Genomic DNA, 25882 nt, shown 5'->3' with positions numbered 1-25882 from the left:
GAACAAGAGCAATAATCACGGGCCGCTAAAGCTCCTTTCGCTGAACGCAGGTGTTGTTGAAATACAGCTGCCTTAAAAAAAGAGTTACCTGCACAGTATTGAGCGAAAGTTTGCCTTCAGAGAGACCTTCAAAATTAAACTTCACTACCCAGGTGACACAAGGGCACAAACTAAGGTGAAGAATTAGTGATTTTTCTGCGGATTTGACTTCCAAGTGTGCGTGCGATATGCGCTGATCATACGAATCCTCGTAGTACTTTTTCTCAGTTCCATGGTGCGGGGAAGCCGAAGCGAGAAAGCCTGCTTTCTCAGAGCGTCTATTGCGCTGCATTTTCCCTCCGGCATTCGCGTCAGTATCCTTGTTCGTGCATGAACCCAGAACCATGATCTTATCTTTTTACACTCAGCCGCTTTCAAGACGACAGTATTGCTTGGGCTATTTAAACGCAGAAATCTTGACCTGTCTGTCTGTGTACTCGATTCAGCAACCCGGCCAAAGTGAAACACAAATTGCGCAATGGTCTTGTATAGTCACTGCCAAATCCAAACACTTAAGCCCGGTTTTAATGTCCCTACATGTCGACTTTATTGAACAAGAAAAAGACATTACGCATATATAAGGCAGAAAATCAATACATGAGTCATAATTGCAGTGTTCCTTTATGAAACAATTCAAGGATGCTTGGTTTTTGCGATACCAAATAAATACTACATCAACTGCACAAAACCGTCGCCTACTGTTGCCAGCGCTACCTTCTGGCGGCATTTAAGAAATCAAACTGCAATAGCAACGAAATGTTCCACTAGACAAGATCTGCGTTCCGCTTGGAACGCTCGTGCCGTAAGGCATCGTGGTTCTATGCATGTTGTAGTAGGGTGCCTCAATTTAGGCGCGTGTCCGCCGTATGTAGCGCTGGCATCGAGACACCCTACTTGGATCAGTAGAACGCGGTAAATTTAAATTTGCTCTAGCAAACGTCTAGCATGTTATCTTGGGAGGAACCAGACGGGAAAGGAACAGCATGAGAGGTGAGCGGGAAAGGGAAGGGAGGCCTTTACTTAGCAGGGGCGCACGTCGACCATCGTCTTCCGTCGACATTTGCAACGAAAGGAGCAGATACGCGGCCAGTTTTTTTCCCAAGACAAAGCGGGAAGTGGCAAGCGCACGCGGTCTTTTTACGTATGCCAGGCACTACACGAGTTTGTGCGTAGGTATGCCGTAGAGAACAACCGGGCATTCTCGTTGCCGCCGAAAAGATGACTCCTCCTAAGCTCTGTCTAACAGCGGACCAAGCACCGTGCGATCCACATCCCATTGTTCATAATACAAAGAAGTGGAGAAGTACGCAGTAGAGTAGAGTTGTTGGCAACTGCCGCATCCAAAAGGTTGTTCAAGCCCTTTCCGCTGATATCATGGAGCACGTACTACCCGTACAGTAAGTACAGTTTGAGTACTCTTTTTCCCGCAACAATTTTGTCAGTGTGGTCGTTACGAAAGGAGTGATCTCAAATTAAATAGAAGCACATTTCTTGTTCCGTCCGTCGCGCCATTCTTTAGGCCGGGGAAGGTAGGGCCAGCTGTATTAGGGAAATGACCGGTTTTATTTTGCGCACAACAGTGAAAACGTCACGGAACTTGCGGCTTACGCTCGGCTGTGCGGTGTGGTGGCCACATCTGTCGATGATTTACTCTAAGGAGTGACCCGTACTTTCTACAATTCGTCATGTGTGAGGTTCATCAGAGCTCGTGGCCTTGCGTATGAGCAGCCTCTCGAAATGTTTCCCGAATAACTGTTCAGAGGTAACAAAATAACATCAACGTATGCCACGCTGTGGCGGGGATTGTATTTTGGCAGTTTTTGCCCTCACGCATGATAATTATGGACGCAGAAAAATAAAAGCTTCGCATCGTAATAATTAATATTTCGCCCACTGCATATTAACCAGGGAAGGAATCCTGAAAATATCGCTTGCTGCAGTTCAGAAAAGCTGTCCTCCCACTTCGATAAAATTGATAAATTGATTGATTGATTGCAGAATTTAAAGCGCCGACGCAACGCAGGCGATGAGGCGCGCCGTAGTGGAGGGCTCCGTTTTAAGTTTGAAGACCTGAGTATCCTTAATGTGCGCCGCAATCTCGTACACACGGGCGTTTTTGCTTTTCGCCTCAATCAGAAAAGCGGCCGCTGCGGAAAATTAATAAACCAGAACCTACAAGCGAAGAATGAAGTTTTCAGCAAGGATGTCATTTCGCATTGTGCTAAAAACCATAGCTACATTTGAAAACAAAATAGATAAGCATCGAAGTCGAAATCTAATTAACACGTTAGAATTATTCATCTAGAGACAGCTTCTAGGTAAAAAATGCCCGGGTAATCCACTCAGGTGTTTGAGGCCTTTTAGCTCTGATAATTAAGGCCATCTGTACAACGGTGCGCTCACATAGCCAAGTACGAAGCAGTTTTGCTTATTTAAGCACCAATTATTTATTAAATAATAAACGGAAGTGCTCAATAACAGCCCTGCGCCTTATCAGGTGATGCATTGTGTACATCAGGAGTATAAGGCATATCAACAGACAACATACAAAAAAGTGTAGTAAATCAAAAATGGATAAACATAAATGTGTAGACACGTACAAAAGTGGAGCATGATCAAAAAACGCAAGAAAGGTTTCTGAACAACAAGAATATGCGTACACTATCATTGCTATTACGTGGACATTATCACAGTTTAGGGAGAGCCACCAGCAAAAGGTAATTACAGAAGTTCACGTCCTTTAATTGACTGTTGTGATTTCCCTATTAACGGTGCTTTTGTGTACACTCCACTCAGTGTACACGTGGCGTGTGGCTTCCTGCCACAATATTTTTTCAGCACCAAATGGGATTACGTAAACGTTGACAGTTTTTGTTGCAGCAGGGAGTTAAACATACTGGTCCCGTAAATCAAATTTCACATCACGAAATATGTAACATCACTGTACGGCTCATAATTCATTCACAAGAACGCGGTATTGAAGTTCAGGATAACACATCTGAAACTTGTGACCAAACTGTTCTTTTATTCACAGCAATGGCGCAAGGCTTTTCATGCCCATACAAAACCGAATGTCAGCGTAGTGAGCGGTAATAAGAACGGCATTAACCTTAGTGCAAAATTTTGAAAAGTGCTGCTGAAGTGGATGCGCTTTGGTAGGTGCCTTCGTTTCACTCGTTCTCAATTCCAGTTTATAAAGCGAAAACGTTCTTACCGATGGCGTTCTGTCAAAACTAATGCATTTCCCTAAAGACCGGTTTTTCGAAGGAAAATCTCTGATAAGGTCTATGGATACTCGACGCGTGCGTGAAACCGCGCTTCCATTGTGTCAAAACGGTTAATTCAAAAACACGATAAGGTAACGGCTCTGAATAAGACAAGACATGCACCGATTGCGAAGAACGAGCACAGCTGCGCGCCTTTAACTCATAAACCACATATCGGTAAACATTTAGATCCTTCCTAGATGCGTTGATGTAGTGCACAAAAAATCATCGCACGGGTTTGTTCTTCCTTTGCGGTTTGGGTCTTTGAGGGTGTACGATCGATTGGACACACTTCTAGCTTTTGCGCTTCTTTAAACTTTTTTTGTGAAGGGATGATAAATTTTATTGTACTCGTATCACTTTATTGGTTCCTATCTCGTTCAGAGTGACATTATACGGTCACGGGAGAGGAACAGACAGATAGACAGACACACCAAACTTTTTCCGTTCAAGTAGCCAAAGAAGTGCTATCGTCTTTAAAATTGTCGGCGCGGCTGCTGGCCATGAGTCTGGAATAGCTACGGTTTCGATGACAGAGCTACCTCAACTGATATCTGCTCCTATCGCAAGGGGCGTATTGTTATTGTTCCTGTTTATTTTTCATTTATTTTCTTGCGGTGTAGCTTTTGTGACCACAAACACGGTGCATTTTATTTCGCACTTGTGTTATCGTACTCGTCTTTGCCGACGTAGTGCTTACGACTCTGAGAATTCACAAGGGGCGTGGGTTCATAAGAAAACTTCAGCACGGGCTTTGTGGCACCTTCGCGACACGCTCAAGTCATTGCGAATAAACACGTGAAGTTTGATATTCGCCGATGCGGATCACACTTATTCAACAGGAGAGGTGTAACTGGAAAGCTGTGTTTCGAAGAGCGAGATAAACTTTTTCTGCGAGGCCATAACTTGATGACCGAGCTGCGCTGAGGAACCCGGGATCGGATGTGATAAGGAATTTTAAGCCAGACTGAGCTCCAAACCATAACGTACAAGACACCAACTGTCCAGGTAACCCCAAATTGTGCAGGTTACAAAGACGTTTAACCTGGAGGACCCCACAATTTACACCCTACATCATTTCTTGGCCACCAAGTAAGAGGCGTTCCGTACGCTGCTGCCGGCCAGGATTCCGTGAAGAGAGCGTTCAGACGGAAAGGAAGTGCCATCCCGTTTTGCGCTCCGCGCTGCCGCTAACGATCGCTTGGCGTGTGGCCGCATCGGTTCTCGACTCGTACTGGGAAGACATACGCGGGAAGCGAGAGCAGGAGAAAGAGCGCGAAAATCTCGGCCGTTTCCGCACCGGGTGCCCGTAAGTGGGTCATGAATCGAGCCGCGATAAAGCTCGCTCTTGACAGGTTATGTCGGGTAATGGTGGGTGACCTTCGCACGTTTGCGGTGCTTTCAGAAACGGCACGGGAGAACGCGGCCAACGCGAAGATAAATAGACTAAACACAATACTAGCGGAGGAGAGGGAAGAGATTTTAAACCGGTATATACACGTTCCCGTATAATCTTGACACCTGTATACCCTTTCTTGCATTAAAAAACCTTCAACTGATATAGTCAGCCCTGTTTTGTTTTCACTCGTTGACCTTGTGCGGTCGTTCCCGCTACATCGTACCTGTTATGTTTACTTCCACTAGCACGACTGTCGACTCTGTTGCGAAATAGAGGGAACCAATGCTTGTTAATCAGCAACACTTCGAATAAAATACTAAATTGTAAAAGCCAAAAAATAATCGAGTGAACATAAAACTTCAATTTTCTACATTTAATATTGAAAAGAAGTAATAACAAGGATTAGGGGACTCTAAACCAACCTTTCTAACTACAAATGGTCATTGGCGGGTTAGTCGCCACCTTTTTGAAAATACTTGATACACGTTGGGCACTGGTTCCCCAAAGTGAATGGTGCCAACGCGTAGTATTCCGGTCACTACTGCCTATGTGAGTTTTTTTGGTGTAACGTGGAAAGTCCACCAACCGTATCTTTAGTAATAAAAGCATCATCCCCATTATTCTCATTGTCAGCCTACTCAGGTCCACTGCCAGACGAAGGCCTGTCCTATAGACCCCCCAACCGCTCCTGCCTTGCACAGCTCGGGTCCACACTTTACCCCGGAATTTCTTTATTTAATCCCTCCACCGGGTTAATGGTTTCCCCCTTCTTCCAGAGTGATCTCTTAGTATCCACTCTGTTACCATTGTTGTCCACCGCTATTAGGTTTGTCTCACTACATGGCCAGCCCAAGTTTATTTCTTTTTCTTTATTTGAAATATGATATCTACTCTAGGTTGTACTCTGATCCAGGTAGCTCATTTCCTGTCCCTGAGTGTTATTCCTAATATTACTCGTTCCATAGCTCGTCCAGCCGACCTAAGTTTGCTTTCTAGTTGCTTTCAAGGAAGGCTGTCGTCTATATTACGGCAAGTTTATCCTTAAAAATATCGGCATCATTGTTCGACTTGATGTTCTGGTTGTAAAGTATGTGTGCGCATATTGAAGGGAACACAGGTCGGGCAAGAACATTGTACACAACCTAAAATGTTTACGTAACTGGCATTAGCACCGGTGCTTTTCCGAAAAGCCTGTATATGCTCAGCCGCAACCTTTGACTTGCTTTCAGTGAAGAAATAGGTTCGGTGGCATCAAACATGCCGAGTAAGCACGAAAGATTCTGTTAGTGGGAACTTTGTAGAAGAGTGGCTGCTATATATTTAGAACCGTATTGAAACTTGGTGGTGCTAGTTCTTTAAAGCGATAACTCGAATAGTCCATGTAAAAACCCAGAACATGCCTCGCAGCTTCAGTCTGCCGTTAAAGGTCAGTCAGGGTCCAGCCATGCGTCTCCTGCGGTTGCGCAGTGAAAGCACCTAATAATTCGTCCGTTCGGGGGAAGTAGTGTAAAGAAAGAGGCATGCGTAAAATTAATGGCACGTACCATCAGAAAATAATACAAGGAGGTGGTGGATCCGTTCATGTTCATTGCGCGTATGCGCCTTTGATCTACACCAGTGACAGCAGCGGAGCAGCGCTTGTGTATTGTCTTACGGTGCAATTATGTGTGCGCATATCGCGCGTTCTCGGCGCCAAAACCGAGTTATCACTTGAAAAAATTGGTTCAACCGCGTTATTCTGCGGCAAAAAATATTTGTGACATTACTTTCGCGGTTCCTTTTAACGCTGTTTCACCCATTCTGCGTTACATGGCTGTCTGGCTGGCTTATGGCGGTGAACCAAACGCGTAAAATAATGCGAACTAAGCGGCACTGTCCACACTCCCGGTACTCACACTACGATATATCTTCCCGTAAGAATTGAGAGACCATTCGTTATCCTGGGATGCCTGTGACATAAAAGAAAGTAATTTTTGCAACCCAAAACCTGCTTCGCATTTAGTCTACCATCAAAGATAAATTGGACTTACTATAAAAAACCTGGTTTAGATTTAGAGATAAGTGTCATATTGTTTTTACCCTATCGTTCTGGATGCTTTAAAAATCTGTGGGACGTTCTGTTGCATTTCACAGGGCCATTAACTAAACATTATATAAGTGGTGACGAGTGTGTTCATGAAGTATAAAGGCGAGATAGGAAATTCCTGTTTACGAATATCGCAAATTCTTAGCCAATATTAGCGACAGTTTGTTTAATTCGTCTAAATGGTTCTCATTTCGACTATATTAAATAAAATATGGTTGGACTGTGCCTTTTCTCTCAATTTTGTTTTCATGGCACTGAGTGCCAGACATTCATTCTTGTGAGCGCGACCTTCCTGACAACTGATGAAGGGTACGTCGATTGGGGTTTCTTTACTGAGATTTGTTAGGATGGTTATAAGAAATATCTTGTTTGAATACAAAAATAATGGGTCTAAATTTTAATGAGTGGCAACAGGTAATGACGCCTGCCAGTCAAGCTCTCCAGGTTATAGTGATCCTACAGTAAAGGCTCCACTGGTTTAAGGAATTTCTTATCATTAGGCCAAAGTCTAGCCGGCAAGAATGGGTGTGTATGCTTTCCCACAGCCGCCCAAAAATCTCCTGTTTCGTTTGCAGGCTGCCAGGGTGTAACGATTCGACGGCTGAGCGTGCCGCGTTGGGTACGCAACGGGACGGACACCCCCGTGGTGTTGGACTGCGAGTACGTGTACAATGAGAACGACCTCAAGCTGGTGGTCAAGTGGTTCTTCAACGATGGACTCGAGCCGGTGTACCAGTGGATACCCGAGATGAAGGTGCGCGAGGCCTTCGGAGTGCTTCAGGGACGCCTGGACGAAACGTACTCGGTGAACTCTAGGGACGACTATTCGCAGTACCGGGCCATCCGTATACTCAGGCCCACCAAGGAGCTTAGCGGGAAGTACACCTGCGTTGTGGCATCGCTGGCTGGCCAGGACGCCCGGTACCAGGACATGACGGTTTTCGGTGAGCTGCGTTCCCCTTCTGTGCTTCGGGTTGCCTGACGCTATGTATCGGTAAAGATAGTAGAGAAAACTCGAGTTACATGTCAGATAATTGGACGAGGACAATGCGAGATGAATGCTAATAAGGCTAGCATTTAGTCTTACTTTTACTTGGCGTATCGTAAGTCTTTGCGTACATTTCTTACCACCCTTACCTCTTCAGCCCATGTTAATTTGGTTGTAAATTTCTAAATGCTACGGCTTCTTAACGTGTAATCAGGCCCCTCCTGGTCGTTCTTTCAGCACTCTTTTTCCTCCGCATGAGTTTATCTGATTCTTGTAATTTCGTGGCAACTCTACATCCCCAATCATACTTAAGACTGACTTGCCATATTTACATTTCCGACACAGATGAGGTTGAAATTATGCCATATATCATTTCTATAACGTTTAGCATAAAGTTAATTTCATCGCACGGATAAGCATGGTACATACATCCTTTACATCATCATTACAACTGATTTACATACATGAGTGCTACCATAAGTACTTACATCAGTGCGCATGGCGTACGTACGTAACTGCGCACGGCTTGAATGACCAATCTCTTTCCAGTAACTGTTCGCCGCTGTTCTTTCCTGTTCTGCTCTTGAGTACCATGGATGGTGGCCGTAATTTAGTTAGTGTAAGTTGAGGTAGCACCCTGCTCTCTTCTAACTCACGAAGCAATCAGCCGTACTGGATAGCCCACGCGTCACACTGCGAGCCACGACAGGTGTTTATCTCCCCCCGCCACTGCTTTCCGGGCTCTCGGCCTCACCTCAAGCGCCACCGCTGACGTCGTTTGTCTTCGGTGCACGTGCCGTTAGAGGTCGCGTGTATAGCGCTCTTATGGAGGAGCCCTTTGTTACTCGGCTAATATGCATCATCTCGGTACGTCGAAGTACTGTTGGCTAACTTAACGAATCCACCGACGCGCAGGAAGGAGGGGGAAGTCGGCGTGGAAACGTAGAAGCGTTCATTCAGCGTTGCAACAGCTTGTATATATTGTTACGTGGCGGTACGACAGAGTAAATGAACCATGAAAGATGCGAGCGATGTATTTACACTATATACACGATGTCGGCCATGAGGGAGCCCGCGGAGCAGGGTCTTCTTCTCCTCCGGAGGTTGGGCCGATAGCTGTTCTATTCGCTATGAATCCCGGTCTACAGACCCATTTTTATGGCATAATGTTTCTGATTCGACGTCAGTTATATCGGCATTAACTTCCTCTTCCGACTCTCCATTGTACCGCACACTATTGTTCTTTTTTTGTTCCAAGGCACGTGAAGGAGGGTTTGTCTTGGGTCACTGGCCATACGGACGTCAGGAGCAACGAGCTAGCGGATCAGTCAGCTAATATCGCTGTCACAGCGCCCGTTCAATTCGGCATACCTAATCTGGCTCTTTTTGCATCTTCAAGGTTAAGACGATATTGGCATTTAGATGTTACTCGATCAGACTCAGTTCTATCCTTTGAAAAATTTCAACATTTAAAGTTCGGGTGGAATGTTCAGACTTGTGGTTCGCGGCAATGCCAGCTCACCTTCACCGAGCTGCGCTGCAGGATTGCAAGGCTTGATTTCTCTTTGTTCAGATCAAAACTTTCACCTGCGGAACTATGTGTGCGGTGCCACGTCCCTGAAGCAATCGAACATTTTTTTCTCACCTGTCGCCCTCTCTCAGCAGCTAGACAACTGGTCTTGAAGGACTGAATTGAGCGTTTGGGGTTGGCTTTTTTGAGTCCACCTATATTATCTATTGGAGCAACAAATTTGGGGTTTGCAATATATATAATTGCATTAAAGATTTCTTTCTGTTTCAGATCGTTTTAATTGCTGAAGGGTGCCAATTAATGGGTAATTTGGGCTTTATTCACACCGAAGTTCCCTTTTACGGCCTCTTTCCGGAGATAAATTAGTATTTTGAGGCCCTCACGTATTTCAACAACCGATTTAGCCCTGGCCAATCCCCCCTTCTGGGTACGTGCCAAAAACTTTGAGGGCATCAGAATCATCATCTTCTTCACGTGACATTATGGTAGAGTGAGGCAGAGTGAGGCCGATAGGCCGGTAGTACGTTTGTAGAGTGAGAACCATGGGGTTGGTCAAGGGGCACTATAAAACGTGAACTATTTGCGCATTACATTTCAACTTGAAAGGGAGACTGGGTGGACAGCACACCTTACAGCCTCTTACGGTAGGCCACGATAAAATGACGGGGAGAAAGTGGTGCAGGAAATGAGATCGAAACAGGTGCGTTACAATTTTTTTGCCAGTCTGCTTGACCAGGAATCGGCAGCTTTGAGCAGCTACTGGGCCTGCTTCAGAAAATCTACAAAACTATCAATTGGAAGAGTAAAAGTAGTACAATAGTGCTTGCCGTGGCACACCTGAACTTGATGGCTCGTGAGTTGAACAGGTGCCCACCAGCCGCGCAAAACCCTGATTTAGGGAATCTGTGGCGTGTTGATGAATACGCGCAAGTGCTTATTGACTAGTACCGAGAAGAAGATTTCGGATCAAAATCGGAATTCCTACAATTTTATGGCGGCTGGACTGAAAAATATTTCCACGTTGGGTCGAAATCGCCTTTGAGCATGTCCTTCAATTCAAGCCCCTTTTAATGTAATAGATCGCATGCTAGAGCGGCAATCATTATAAGTGCTAGCTTTAATTAGCGACCCCATTCCCTAAATAAGCTCGAATCTACAGACGTTTTTAATTCGTGCACAAGGTTGCTTTTCCATCCTCGCTGCAAACCAAAGGCTGGTGGCCTTGTGTTTAGCCCACCCTTGTTCTGTGAGTAGCACTGGCCTCCATATCCTGCATGCAGGCAGTCTAGCGTCAGTGAGCTAAGAGCCTAGACTGAGTCAGCGATTCTCGTCGAGCGAGAAAATGGGCGCGATGCAGGCAGCGACCCTGTTTTACTGCCAGGGCACAGGGCGCCAGCGTCAGCTCCACTCAACAGACATGCAACGCGGAGCACCGAGGTGGAGCATGCGGCTCAGTTAACCGCATAGGTCGCAATTACCGCGCTAATGTATTCCCTCTCACCCCCTCTTCCTCTACTCCACGCTTTGTTTTTGTTTCCTTCTTACGTTCAGTAGAAATAAAACATGCTGCGGTTGTTAGAAATCCGCGCTTGTGTATCACGCTTGTGTACCCCGTTCACGCCTTTTGTTCATTCGTGGCGTTCAAATGGCGCCGCAAGCTCTGAGTATGCGCGCGCTTAGAATTTGATGAAGTTTGGCTGTGTGATTCCTGCCACAAACGCCGGACTAGCCGTTTTGCGCGCGGTTAATGTTCGGCCAGTGCCTTTTCTTCCTTTAATGTAATTGTTCTTTACACCCTTCTACGCTGTTTTCTTAACGCCCATTAAGCCTCGGTTAGAGCATGCCAAGCCAATGTCGTGCTGCAAGGCTGTCATACGTCATTACCCTTTGGTAGAAATAGAATGGTAAGAAATGATCGCAGCGCTCCTTGGCATGCATTGTGATTTGGTCAAAATTGCGTTGTCTTCCTTTTTCTTCACATACAATCTCCTCAGAGGTATCAGCGTTTGTAAAACCGTAAGATTCGAATTTCAAACGAGAAGCATCGATGGAACTGCAGAGAGTCAATACGAAGTCCTATAATTTGCGTGTGCTGTTTCTCTCTGCTTTTTATAACTAAAGGTTGTTTTTTTTTTGTTTCCTAAGCCCAACCTACTGTTGGTAGGACACTAACGCTTATTAAGCCAGAAGAGAAAGGCACAATTTCACTTAGAATATTGATGTAATGCCAGAACTCGAAAGAACAGTGGGGAAATAACGCTCCAAAAAGACGTTTTTTCAAGTCACCAGTTCTTTGAAGTGGCAAACCTGCAGAGGCATATACTGCAACCAGCTACGAATTGCTGTCGTATGGCTCGCGGAAGACGTCGCAAAGGGCCGCGATCTCCGTCGTCCGTAAAAGCCCCCATCCGGAACTCCCCCTCTCATGTGGTTGAACTCACCAAAGATAACCAATAAAGTTTTTCTCTCTCTCTGTCTCTCTGTCTTTCTGTCTGTCTGTCTGTGTCTGTCTGTCTGTGTCTGTCTGTGTGTTTGTGTGTGTCTGTCTGTGTGTTTGTGTCTGTCTGTCTGTCTGTCTGTCTGTCTGTCTGTCTGTCTGTCTGTCTGTCTGTCTGTCTGTCTGTCTGTCTGTCTGTCTGTCTCACCCGCTCCAGCTGCAGACCGTAGAAAGCTGAGAATATAAAATTTTGTTTTCTGATTCTGTGTAAAATGTGCGCCACGCCACGGCTATTCTAGCGGACACAAAGGTAATCAGGATACCAGAATTGCGTGCAAGGGACTTTCTTTGCGTACGAACAAAGAAAGTCCCATCGACAAAGCAGAAGATAATTATACCTATATGTGCCGTGGTGTTCTACATATTTTTCGCCGGCCCAAAACAAAGAACTTTTTGCAGAGCATGAACCAGAATTAGTAACCTAAAGCATTTATCCACACAGGCTACAAGTAATAATGGTCCACCACCCGTGTTTAATATTTTTTTTCAAAAGAAGGGGATATAATGCACTAAAACAGCTGTGAATGTATGGTTTTATTTGTGTCAGTAGCCATAAACATCTCAGCCAAGAATGAAAACGAGAAAGCGAAACGACCCTCCCAGTCTGGTCAACCAACTATACAGGGAAAATCCATTACTCAGGCCCCGATTGCACGCTCTTTTAGGAAAAAAAGGCGTAACGGCCCACTGTACACCGTCAACTGGCGCTCCGTGCAGCGATCGGTAATTTTGTTTCTGGCGATAGGGCAACATCGCTGCTGTAGCTCTAGAAACGGACGCTTTCGTGCATGCCGAATACCTCATTACAAAATTGCGCTTGAGCCCTGGCTTCACGCACGTGACGTTCCCTCACCTACCAACTTTATGGACCGCTGTTCAATGATGGGAAGTGAACGCCCACATAAATCCTGTGAAAAAGCAAAAGTATATCGCATATAAGGGCTCGTGGCGAACCACCTCGATAAGCCTCGAGGGGCACTCATCAATAATGTATAGGGCGGGACTTTAGGAGCGATGGTCGAGAAGCGTGGGCGCTTGAGATGCGGAATCACGGCTCGTACTAGCGAGTGTACGAACCCATTATAGCTGCTTTTATAAAGCACCCTACTTTAATCCTCGAATGCCCTAATGTGAGAGACCACGAAAGCGGTGGGAACCTCCGCAGTAAGTCATACCGAGGACGAATTGAATCTCCGATGAGCAGCAGCATTAGGACTTCGAAATGGCTGGAAAGCTTAGCACGTTGAACAGTGTGTTCTGCCGCGGGAACTGCACGTACTAAGCGAGCACCGACAGTTTAGTTAAGTTACGCGTTTTCAAAAGTGTTACTTCAACGATCTTGTGGCTTACGCCTTTGGATCATTGGAGTTTTCTCTGCTTCTGAAAGCGCAAAACACGAATAGACTTTCTGATCTAGCGCAATGAAAAAAATGTTTTGGGAAGAATCGACTTCCTTACTCGATGGAATAAAAGAATGAGAGAAACCCTTTTTTTGAGGGTTGGGAGGGGGGGGGGGTCGAAGAACTTTGTAATAAGTTGGAGAAGTGGGTGTAAGAAGTAAGGGTGTCTAGGAAATCTTGATGTCCACCTTGGCTTGAGCTACTAAGGGCCTGATGTTTATATGTGCTGTTCCTAAGACCCTCAGAACAATATTCCTTCGCACAGGTTAACTGTTACACTTAAACCATAAGGGTAAGCGGACGGGTCCATTGTACAGGTGCCCCCAAAGTGAACCGAGCACGGCTTCGGGAAGTTAGAATATATTATTATTTTGTGCGGCTGCCAGCGCAAATGGACTATGTGCGGCCCGATTTTATTTTAGAATGACTTTCTTGAAAAGACACTTAGAGGTTGCTGGCTGGGCATATGGCCGAGAAATCCCCTAAAAATCTCCAACCAGTGCTCCGTTTACTTTTAGGAGCACCTGTGCGTACCATTTTCTACCCTATTTCTGGTTTTAAAGGGAAGCTTTATTGCTTTCACTGATACAGTTGTACGCCAATACGCCCTGTAGGGAAGCCAACTTCCTCTGACGATGATCATGAATGATCGTGGGTGAACTAATGAACTGAAAGAAAAAATCAACTGCCCCTCTGTTTAACGACAACAATAGGAAAACATGAAGCTTTGGTCGTTGAGTTTGTCGCTGTATCATGGAGCTTAATCAGGACCATGGTTTAACGCAAAGCTTTTCGGTGATGAATTCTTTGGTTGGCCAATTCCAACCGAAGTGGTGCGTTCCACCAGAGACGCGCATAACGGTATTGTGGGATTGGATACCGTAATGGGTAGAACGCGTGGGGTCCATTCAGGGGTGAAACAGGATGCCTTTAAGCAGCTTCAGCGAGAGCAGGCATGCAAGCATGCCCGTGTTCGCCGGAAGGATCCGCAGTTAAGTCTCGCCGAAACGATACAGGACAAGCGAAGTCAAGGAAACGCTGATGATCGTGTGCAGGATATTGACCTTCGGCAGCTCCCAACACGTCCCAGAGCGACGTTCAGAGTTTTCTGGTCGATGTAAGGCAGACATCGCAGATGCCGATAGAAAAGTCTCCGATCCTGCTCTGAGAAGACGTCAACGTGGACGTGTCCAAGCTATTATGTAAATGAATGGAGAACTTCAGGCAAGACCAAAACTGCTTGCGTCTGAAGACCCCACTTCGACCGACCACCCAAAATCATTCCTGCATAGATCTCATGTTTGCAAACAGAGTGTCGAGTCACGATGGTAGAACCTCTTAGTATCTACCGCAGCGATCACAAGGCAATACTGCGCAAATGTAAAGACGTTTGTTCCTAAGTGATCCAAATAAAGTCTTGACTGCCGGACTTAAGCAACGTGCCTTCACTCTCTCACCTTACTTGAAACAAATCAACTACCCCTCTGTCTAACGACAACGTTGGGAAAACGTGAAGTTTCAGGGTGTCGAACCGCAGCGAACCCGCAGAGCCAGCGCCAAATCCGGCACCTATCCGAAAGCGTGATTGAGGCGTTTGAAGCCGTCATGTGCTTTTTGAGTATTAAAATGGGCCTTTCTTTCTGTAACTGGCCTCGTTCGATATTCTTGCAATATTTTCGGGTATCTATATCAATGACAGAAATTATAACGGGGAGTGTTGCGGTTACAACTTCGCTGTGCCCAAAATACTAACTGTTGACTGCAAGCTAACCTAAATACTAACTAATCACTGACTGTTACTCGTCACACCTCTACGACGACGATGGTTGAAACACAACGCTTCCTTGCGTGCGAAAATCAAATGGTCAAGTCCCAAAGTCAAAACCGCTAGAATCAAAGTCAAAGCGTCAAAGATCAAAATTAAAATAGCGCCAGAGTCCAATTCCAAGCGTTAAGGATTGAAGTGCAAACTGCCTGCGGCCCAAAGTCAGAACTTAGACGAAAGCAAACGAATCCCTCACGAGAAAGCGGAGTGCACCCCCCCCCCCCCCCACACACACACACACTATCTGTCTTCGGCCACGTCGGAATGACTCGATCGGATAGACGTTGGCTTCATTCCGCCAAAAACTCAGGTTCGATTCCAACCGCGGGATGTGTCTTTTTTTCACGAGTCGTCATTCTAATCATCATCATCATCACCGTCATCATGTGCCCTCCCTTTCTGTAAATTATAATTTTCTCCAGTGAATTCGGGTTACGACACCGCCAGCAGCGAGATGAAGAAAGCTTCGTGTTAATAAGTATCAGTGATTCGGTATAGGAAAAAAAAATTTCAGTTTTTTTTTCTTTTTAATAATGAAAACACTACTTCTCCAACAGCCGCGGAAAATGGGAATTAATGTTGGCGAGCACGCCACCGTATTTTACAAACCCATTCAAGAAAAAAATGTGCTGGCAACATTTTTTGCAGAAAAGCCTGCCACAGGAAACTTAAAAATTGCGGAAAGGCGCGAATTGGAGGTTGCACACCTTTTTTTCTTTTTTTATGGCGACTTTGCTTACTTTCATGCAGTAACGGTAGCGCAAGGGCACTGCGTTAAATTTGTTGCGTCGCAGACCTACAGCATGTCGTGCTACTTCCCTGATGAAGTTCTTGCGATTGTATGCAGTATAATTAAATCACACACATATCAAGCACTCGAGCCCCTTAAGATTACGAAAGCAAGAAAACCCGTAAAGGAACGAGTAAAACACCTGTAATTGTCATGGTTCACGCCCCTCGGACAATTTTTGAAGCATGTCACCATCTTGCCAGAATACTTTTTTGCAGGACTTGTGGAACTTCTGGTGCCCCATTAATCTTGGAAATGACGAGCATCAAAATAAAACAAGCTCCAGAAAGAATGGTGCCTTTTGAGCAAACTAGAACTGCCATATCCTGCATTACGGTGCTTCGCGCGTTTTGGAAACGTAAAATCGCGAGCCAGGTTTGCATGCCAGATATTCTGTGTTCGTACAAGCAAAAAAAAAACGACGGTTTGAGAGCTGCGAACAGTTTTGTTTGCTTTGAAAATGTAGTACAATCATAATTTAAATACCGGGAAGATTTCTGAATAATTCTCTCCTATCATGTTTGATTGAAATAAGTTTCAGGCGCTGATGTAAATTTGTAAGGCAAAAAACAGTCTTTTTACCGTTATCATTGAGATTGGATGTTTAGAATTAAGGCGGTAACAGTATTAGCAGTCGGCGAAGGACCTAAGACAATAGACATTTCTTTTATAGGATACATTACGACTACCCTTATTATTCCTGAGATCGTTTCTTTTTGCAGTCGCCAAAGAAGACCTTAACTCATTGTAAGCATGGCCAACTAATTTAGAAATTGCCTGGTTGAATTGGTTATAAAATAATACCTCCATGTGCATGTCTGACACTAGCCATGTGAAACTGGCCAAATCATCTCTCAGAGTAGTGTTCTCCTCCATTTGTTTCAGTTCCTGCCAAGTCGTTCTCCTTCAACTACAGCAGCTCTCCGAATGCAGACCAGCTGCCACAGTCGCAGCCACGTACTGTGAGCCTTTTGTGTACGGGCCAGGGCTTGTATCCCAAGCCCGAGCTGAAGCTGTTCCTCATCAAGGGGGGCAGGCGGAAACCAGTGGGAGAGGCCGGGGTCCGGACCTTCACGCGGGCCTCGGCCGAGGGGCTGTTCGACGTAGTCCTGCACGCGGACATGGCGGAGAGCCAGCTGCCCTCACTGGCTGACGTCTTCGAGTGCGTGCTCGAGATTCCCTACAGCAACTACGAGCTCACGCGCCGAATGAGCCTCGCACACGGTGAGTGGCTCCCCCGAAAGTGTCCTGTGGTCTCACACACAAAGGTGCGGTGGAAATTCCTTGTGTTCTGAGATATATGCTATCCGGCAATAAGCCTCTTTGCGAGACAGCGTGCAGAGTTGGATGTCTATACCGGAGAGGATCTTGATGAGACCACAGTAAGTGAGATGGAGATGTAAATGTTATATCCTTACATTTCTCCTCAGCTATGGGACTGCTTTTAAGATTGGCTGGCAGGACAAAATGTACGAATTGTCGAAAAAGTATAAGGGGATAACCCGGTTGACGTAGCAATGTTAAAACGACTGAAACCAGATGAAGAAGCACGAAGAAAACAGCAATGCAAACGAGCAGACAAACGATTGAGAAGAAACTATTAAATACAAATGCAGTATGCTTTTGTGCGTCACTCCCTTATTTTAACACACGGATGTCTTTTTATGCAAGCTTTCTGGGCTGAGAGGAGCAGGTTGCCCCAATTCCTTCTAGTACACAACGCAATTGCCGGTCGTTAGAAATTGGTTACGGCTGTTTTTTTTTTCCTGGTCCCCCCTTTGCATGGTCTTGACAGTCATTGGTAAACTGATAACAATATTTAAACGAGCTGATACGCTGTTCTTCGAGGTATGTATTCACTTGAAGAACGTCTAAAGGCCGGAACCGGCGTGCCGTCGTGCCGTTCATTGCATTCATTAACCAGGACAAACGTTTGCAAACTTGTACCACCCAGTCTCCAAAGTTATGCGTACCCAGTAGAGTGAAATTTGGAACGCTTATACATTTTCCTTACAAAATGACTGCTAACGTACCTTTGTAACATAAATTGAAGGTACTGTCATTATAATCGGATTTATTGAAACCCAGCCCAGCAATATACACCAGTAATAGCAGCCGGCATGATCCAACTGGTTTTGTCGTTTTTGCACCAACGAGTGTTGCAGCTACTTCACTATCATACGCTTCCGCTTCAACCACATCCACTGAATCATGTTCCGAAACAGAGGCTCCAGTAAGCCCATGTAGAGAGAAAAAAAATACACATAAAATTCCGGTGAGACCTAACGCACACGCGGCCTGGATAAAAAAGATTATTTGAAGTATTGGGGTATGAATAAATGTCAATACACAAAAGTACAACATAAGCCCCATGTACAAGAAGGCATCTTACCAACAATTGGCAATCGAGGCTGTTTCATTCTTTATACTCTATGTTTTCTGGACGTTATGTGTGATCAACTGACAAAAGAATCTTAGGGACGACGAGATAAAGTTTTACAAATCCTAAAGGTGTCTTCTTAAGTTTGGAACTGATATTGCAGTAATAACTTTTGCAAAAGCAACTGTTTGTTTCGGAAGCCGCAGGCCGATCCCTTTCAAAGCTAGTCTTCGTAAGGCGTCGCAACTTTGTTTCAATGCAGCGAATTTTTGCTGATCTGCCTTAAACGTTTATTGAACGCCGCTCGACCACGGCGGGGCTTACATGGTTCGGCTTTGACCCGGCGTTTAAAAGCGAATTACGCCTGCGAAGTAAGAAAGATTCCGATATTGACGGCGTATGTCCCGGTCACATTGTCTCCAGTTTTTTTCGCGCCATTGGTTGTGATATTTCTTTTTTTGCTTGGGGGCTCGCGGTACATCATTTGTTGCGATCAATTTTTGGCGGAAAAAGGGGCAGCAGTCGATTGGGTTGTACAAGAAAATGCTATCAACGGACTCATCTTGACAGCAAATGCCTATTCCGCAAGTGTCGAACCTGGGAAAAATACAGCAGAAAGAGCGCAAATCCGAGCCTACTACAGTATAAGCTCGCTATTTCGAACTCGGTTAATTCGAACTTACGGTAAATTCGAACTGACGCACTAGTCCCGGCACAGCACAGTATATTTGAATGGGAGAAAACTCCCGATAATTCGAACGCCTCGGTATTCAGAACGGTTAATTCTAACTTGGATCCCGTGGTTTCCATCGCTCCTGGCAGAGGAATTCGAGTCAGAGCGATTGCAATGTGTTCCAAATCCAAATGAAACCAAATTTACTAGAGATGCAAAATAACGAAATAGAAAAAAAAACTGCGTAGTGCGCGCGCTATGCTGCTGCGAAAGCTTATTTCGCTTCATTAGTGGGCGCCGCGACGCCGGCGCCAGTGCTCCGCCTCACGCCGTTGCGGGTTTCCTTTGTGCCGCGGTCGCTGGCCTGGGCCTGGCCAGACTAGTGACGTGAAGTGCGCAAAAAGCTCCCCTCTAGCCTGTGCGGCGTTCGTCAGTCGTTGCGATCTTGCTTTTGTTTGTGCCGCGGCAGGGAGCCAGTTTCTTGTGTCACCCAGAGTTCCTGTATATAGCTCCCTTAGGGGAGGAACTCTAGTGTCACCTCTTTCGTAGCCTCGGCGCTTCGTCAGCGACGCCTCATCGACTGTGCCAGTCATGTCTAGTCGGGGAAAATGCTCGGCGAAGCGAATGAAAGCGCCTAATTTACGATAACGAGTCCGCAGGTGACTTTTTTTTGAGTTCCGCCCGCGCAGTGTGGGACGAGATCCATTCGTTTAGCGCCCGCCATCTAATTCGAACTCCGCTTAATTCGAACAATTTTATGGTCTCTTTCAAATTCGAATTAACGATCTTTTACTGTATTTCCTTTTTCTTCGTACTTTTGAATCCCGGAATCGGATGTTAAGGCAATTTACCAATTATTGGTAAATTAATGGTGACCAATTTATTGCCCTCCATTGGGAAGAGCAGAGATAGCCGGCTGCCTTACTTCCATCGCGTTAAAATACTTATTGTAACGCTAATTCTCGAATAGTTCTGACGAAGGCTTGGAGACGACACACTCTTTGGGATTGTTAAGAATAGCATCAAATTTGCGTTGTTAATAATTATTTATTTACGCTGTATATTAAGTGACTAGTCCCCATTTGTGTTTGAACAAATATCCTGTAAGTGACGGGCGTTGTTCATGCAAGCATGTGTTCAAGCAATCGAATAAAAGAGCCATATTTGCCCAGTAGTGCTATATAGCGTTTGACGAAGGCGGTGCTTGAGCGATCCAGTTTACGCAAAACGCCAAATACGGGTGACATTAATCCCACTTCTATGTATTCCTAAATTTTCAGTGGAAGTAATTTCTCTAGCTCCCTAACGATGCGCAGACACTAAAGGGGAGCAAATATGCACGCAGTTTTGGATTTTAATGGCTGAGCAAAAGCGCACATTACGTCTGTCATTCACGGATTCCGCTGCTCAAAATCCCTTAGGTATAACTAAGATTGGGACTGTAACAACCTTTTCAAGCTGACTGTTTATCTGCAGATGTATTTCTTTCCGCTTCTGGTGGATGCCTTTCTGGTCAGCGTCTCACCAAAAGGTGCTGCCCAGAAACTTATTCGCACAAACCTGTAGATTACAAACACGTCCTGTGAGCTCTTAGAATTCCAGGCGAAGGTGCCCGCACAGTAAATTGAAATTTTGGGATTGCCCCTGCATTCGTAATAAATGTGCTGTGAGCAACAGAAAATTGGTTTAGTCACCCAAAAACATTTCTGCTACCATGGCTTGAAAGGGTTATCGGCAGCAAACAAAGCTTCAGCCTTATTCTCACAACGCAAAAGGCCGACTGCGATTGCGACCGCCGGATGCTAACCCAATTACACGTCGGCTACGCAAGCCAACTAACTCCTGTTGCTGCGAGTTGTCAGCAGGAATCGAAGTAGACACGGAAAGTGTGTTATTAACCAGAAGCTGGGAAGCTGCGCTACGTCTGCTAGCTTGTTCTTCTGTGGTTACTATGTATTTTTGTTAGCGGATGGGCAGGGCGACAGCGTCTACGGGCCTGATTATTGCGCAAGGTTTCCAACAAACAACTGCTTGTTCGGAGACCAAACGCTCTGCTCCCTCGCTGCCCATTACATTATTGGAGAACCTGAATGCACCTAGAATGTCGCTTCGACCCAGTTGGATTCAGTTCAACTTTATTTTAATTTTTGATAATTCCACACTACTGCAGAGCAAAACTATATAGAACTAAAACGGGAAAACTGGCTTTTGCCCCCTCAACGGGCAACGCGTTCTCTCGCCGCAAGTAGTGAAAACTGGTGCAGCGCCAATGCCAATTGGAGTCGGATAATTACTTCTATCAAACCTGTAAAAAGCGAGCAACTATTAAAAGGAAAACTTTTTTATTCTCTCTCTCTCTCTCTCTCTTTCTTTCTTTCTCTCTCTCTCTCTCTCTCTCTCTCTCTCTCTCTCTCTCTCTCTTTCTCTCTCTCTCTGATGTTATTTAAGAAATAGAGCCTGCTCTGCCTACGGCCCCCAAAATCAACCGTATACTAGACCCTGTAATTTTTAATGGCCATCTGGTTACAATAAACCACGTAGAAAAACTTGGCGCAGTGCCCGCTATAAAAAAATCGAAAATATATATTTTTTTCCCGACAGATACCCGCTTACTGGGGTACGTTCTGGGTATTAGAACTTCTAAGATTATTATAACGACTCCCTGTTCATAGTAAAGTTGAACCATATTATGAATAGGTGAGGTTACCTCTTTTCTCTACCGGTACGTCATCGCTATAATTATGCTTTCATGAATAGGGACGGAAAATTTGCTGCCATATTTAAGCGTAAAACGCTGGTTAATTTCATTAGGATTTGACCATCTACTTCACTAGAACGTCTATTGAGTACCTATTACTACAATGAAAACCCTCTTTAGGGGCGACAGGTGCTAAAACTCCGCCAGTTTTCTCCACCGCCTATTCCTACGCCTACCGTGGTACGTTTTGTTTCTTTTTAGATATAAAGTTTCAACTTTCATTCGATAATGCTTCATCTCGCAGGCGGAATTAAAAAAAGGAAAGCCTAGTATTACGTTTACAGGACCTGGGTAAACCATGTCGATGTACGGTTTGTGCCTTTCATTTCCTTTTAACAAACTCAAATTGAACATTTGCAAGTTTACAACAATTCAATGCTTGTTGTATGTGCCTTAGATGTAACGACGCAATCTAAATACTGCAAATAATTTGGACGGCTTAATCTAAAAGGGTTTTAATATTAGCCGGCAACCAAGAAGCCATCGTCATTTTGAAGTACCGGCGTCAAACCCCTAAAGAGAAATGAGTGCACTTGAATGAATAAAAAAATTGAGTAAAATGAGCTTCATTTCCCTGGTATTCGTCGGTCTTTTCCTTCATTTTCTTTTTTTCAAATTTTCGATAAAATAAATACAAGTCAAAGCAATCCGCCATTACTAAAACATTGCTGCAAAGTTACGCAGCCTAATTAATTTATTAACCAAAAGCTATAACTGTAGCGCAGCGATTATAACAAAGATTTGTTCAATGTTAACCTGTATGGGGCCTCTTTTCTTTATTTTCTACTGGCTTTTGTGTCACGTCAATTGTTCTACAATAGAAAAATAAATAGCCGCGAGGAACCCAATAGTGTACGAGAGGTGTTTGTATCAATACCGGTCGTCCTATGAATTTTAAACTAATTGCTAAAAAACGTACGGCAGATAGGACGTTTGGCGCGGTACTGAAAATCTACACCCCGAAGAATCTTGCCACCTGAAGGGATTTCAATACGTGATGTCAAAGAGCGCCTGGATCATGACGGTAATAACAGTACAAGACTTTCAAGTCATAGGTGAGGAAACAAATGGATGGGTCGCACTCGGTGCCACACAAAGCCCCGTAGTTTCTTGTGACACAATCAAACCCAGGGACGCTGTTTTCTTCTCGTCAAATTTTTCGAAAAATTCAAGAATTCCGCTTCGTTACATCGGAACTGTACGTAAAACGAGCACATTTCCCTATTTCGCGGAATACGTCCTTCACCGGACTTCTAACTTCGGAGCGCACTTTGTATAATTGCCAAATCTCACCTATGTGTCACAATTTGCATTTTTTGTGTTTCATTACATCATGCATGGGAGAAGTCATTAATGATACTTGTCACAGGTACTTGGCTAACGTACTATCGCTCTCACTATGACCTACAACGCTCTATAATATTCACAGCTTTGTCCAACTTTTGTCTGGCACCCGGTGTTAAAGATCAAGAACGCATTAAGAGCAGAACGTCCAAATGAATCAAGCCTCATACTAACGTGTATGCCCGCAGTAATTGTTTTGACGACATACTGGCCTGAATATTCATGAGCGTTGTAGGTCATAGTGAGCGCGATAGTACAGAAAACACCGCGCTCATTTGTTCACACTGCATTTATACGGAAGTGTGCCAGATGGAGAGAGCGACAGAAAAAAAAACGGAAGTTGTTAACTTATCTATCAAAGCACGTGGTATAAAATTACGCCGCAGAGCCATCGCAAAAACATTAATTTTTGTTATATTTATCTATCTGAGTCTTACAGGGGTCCTCCTCGATAGAAAAACCGTCGCTGAATAAAAAAAATCCTCTTCCGTTGCTTCATTTTTTTTCTTTTTTCCTCCTGTCCACGTGTCAGCAGAGTTTACTTTGTAACCCACGAATGCCCAATGGCGGGCTGTAATTTGATGTATAGAGCCAAAAATCTAACGTTGGCACACACTTTTTTTTCTGGCAAATCTAGTGTGCCCAAAGCGCTACCTCGTCGCCCCGATTCAGTCATGTTTTTTTTTTTTTTTTTGCTCTACGGCGAGAAGTTTCTGCGTGAGGCATTTCGTTATATTACCCAAAAGGGCAATTTCGTGCTGCGACGTGTGCCATCGAACATGGTGGACAGCCGATTCTTCGTGCCTCGCCGACTAACCTTCCATTCCTTTTCCTTTCTTCTCTCCTTGCAGAGCTTACCTGGGGAGCCTACGGTGAGTGGCAGTGCGACAGCATTTACGAGCTCGTACATACCCTCCAGCGGCGATATTGGGAGACAAATTCGGCTGGCTGCTCGTGGTGTAGCGGGGGCGCACTTTACGACTGAGCGCCGTTACGCGCCCGGCGACCATAAAAAATTTGAGGGCCCAGCGCGAGCTTGCGCGCTCCCTTTATTGACCAGGCCAGAAAAACTTTTCTCCGCTTGAAATTTCTCAACTGCTCTTGCCGTTAATGCGCCTGTTCTTCGGGAATGCGCTAAAGGCGGGCAGGCGGTGGACGAAAACGTGACGTGACAAAAACTACCTCTATACAATGTGTCTTCCAGTGATTAATGCGAAGAAGAAAGTTATTGAAGCGACGACTTCACCAAGAAAAAAGGGGGCAAAGCAATTGCTGTCGTTTAGTCATCTTTGCGCTGACCTAATCGAAGCAAAATGTGTTGCCGGCTGAATTCGGCATATACTTTTTTTATATTTTCTGCCGCGACTTCCTCGTGTTCGCCCCGATGAACCCCTTTTGTTAACAACATCCGATGCTACAACTAGTCCCACTTATATTGAAAGAAGGTTAACACATGAGGGCGCATGTCCTTTATTCTTTCTATTTTTAAAGAAAAACCTGAGCATTTAGAGGTAAGCGCTGACTAATGAACTCATACTTCTATCGAACTTTAGCACAGGACGAAGAAAGAAAAGACGAAACACACGTTAGCCCTGTGCTAAAGTTCGCTAGAAGTACGAGTTCATTAGTCAGCAGCAACCAACTCGCCCAGCTATCCGCTTTAGAGGTAAGCGCTTCACGTCGAGAAACTATGGCAGTGAAAACTTTCACAGCGTTATCAGCCAAGAAATTTGAACAGCGGTGTTGTCACCAATCGTGCGAACCCCTCTCTCCAACTAATACTTAGTCTTAACCCTCAACGTTTCCTTTTCCACCCTCCCCCCCTCACTCACATCTTTAAAGCCCCCTACCAACAATTCAAATGAGAAACTCTGGCGAAAAACTTTGCAACCGGTTTTAAACACCGGGATATAAGCAGTAGTCCACCAAAACAGTGAAAATGTACCATGTGCCCGCAAACTTGCATTTATTGTATACACCATTAAGATTTCATTATTTATCAAATTAGCATAATTGAACAAGGTTGCTACGTACAACGCCGTGCGTAAAGAAAGAAAACAGTGCCCACCATACCTATTTCTCACCACGTTAATGGTCGACATGGGTAAAACAACTGCTTCTATTTTAACAGGCGTATGGAGTCAGATTTAATATGAAACCTGAATCATTCGCCAAGAAATAGTCATTTCCTCACTGAGTAATCGACGCTCTAGAATCTCTATTGCAATTATTTTTTCTATTTGTATACACATACCATGCAGCATTCCTTGTTATATGTTTCACCGGAACCAGCTTTTCTTTCAAGCATACGTATTCACCAATGCATACATTTTGGAATTCCTCCAAGGTTTGTGTTGGCTGAACTTCATCATGTTATTTACCAGCCGAATTTATAGCATTGTAGCTGCAGAATATGCACCCGTTTGTATTGCCCAATGGCATTTAAGTTATGAATTTAGTTAGATTCCCGGCTGAATTTTATGCTTCTTTTCATTTTCCACAGGTTCGTCTAAAGCTTCGTCAATGTCACTTCTGTCGCTATTCTGCACCGTCTCTTCTTTAAGCATCTATATGGTTTTTGTGCCACATTAACCGGTGAGTCACGATACAATGTCACAATAATCCCTGTTTCATACAAACAGTTTGGTTCAGGACTTCTACTAAATTGAGGTTTGCAATTCGTAAAAGCTGTGTTTTCTCGCTGGTGCATGGAAAAGGAATCTTGAAAATAGTATTTTTGGTTATCAGCATGAACAGCTTTTCTTTGCCTGTTTTTAATATAATTGTTTGTTCCTCCCATTCACTCTTCACGTTTATTTTTTCTCGGTTGCAGCAAGAAATGCTGCTTTTTACTTACGCTCAGTCGCTAAAATGAGTATTCTAACACCGCAATTAGGTCTCAAGTA

General features: G+C 44.7%; 1 protein-coding gene and 1 long non-coding RNA gene across 3 annotated transcripts in view; one reads left to right on the top strand and one right to left on the bottom strand.

Annotated features, from left to right (window-relative positions):
* Positions 1-25882, bottom strand: part of LOC144178858 (uncharacterized) — a 723527-nt gene that overhangs the window by 686240 nt on the left and 11405 nt on the right. The gene's annotated exons all lie outside the window — the stretch shown is intronic.
* LOC144178857 (uncharacterized) overlaps positions 1-25882 on the top strand; it is an 80454-nt gene that overhangs the window by 50253 nt on the left and 4319 nt on the right. Inside the window, exons 2-5 of the mRNA XM_077706992.1 lie at positions 7366-7734; positions 16707-17045; positions 23828-23848; positions 25480-25571. Of these exons, the coding sequence (XP_077563118.1) occupies positions 7366-7734; positions 16707-17045; positions 23828-23848; positions 25480-25568 (818 nt within the window). The 3' untranslated portion in view covers positions 25569-25571. The remainder of the gene's footprint in view (positions 1-7365; positions 7735-16706; positions 17046-23827; positions 23849-25479; positions 25572-25882) is intronic.

The sequence above is a fragment of the Haemaphysalis longicornis genome, unplaced genomic scaffold (genome assembly GCF_048455015.1).
Source record: "Haemaphysalis longicornis isolate Haplotype H1 unplaced genomic scaffold, Haemaphysalis longicornis Haplotype H1 scaffold_4, whole genome shotgun sequence".
Lineage (NCBI taxonomy): Eukaryota > Metazoa > Arthropoda > Arachnida > Ixodida > Ixodidae > Haemaphysalis > Haemaphysalis longicornis.
The sequence above is the reverse complement of the archived record's forward strand: the minus strand, read 5'-3'. Positions and strand labels throughout refer to the sequence as shown.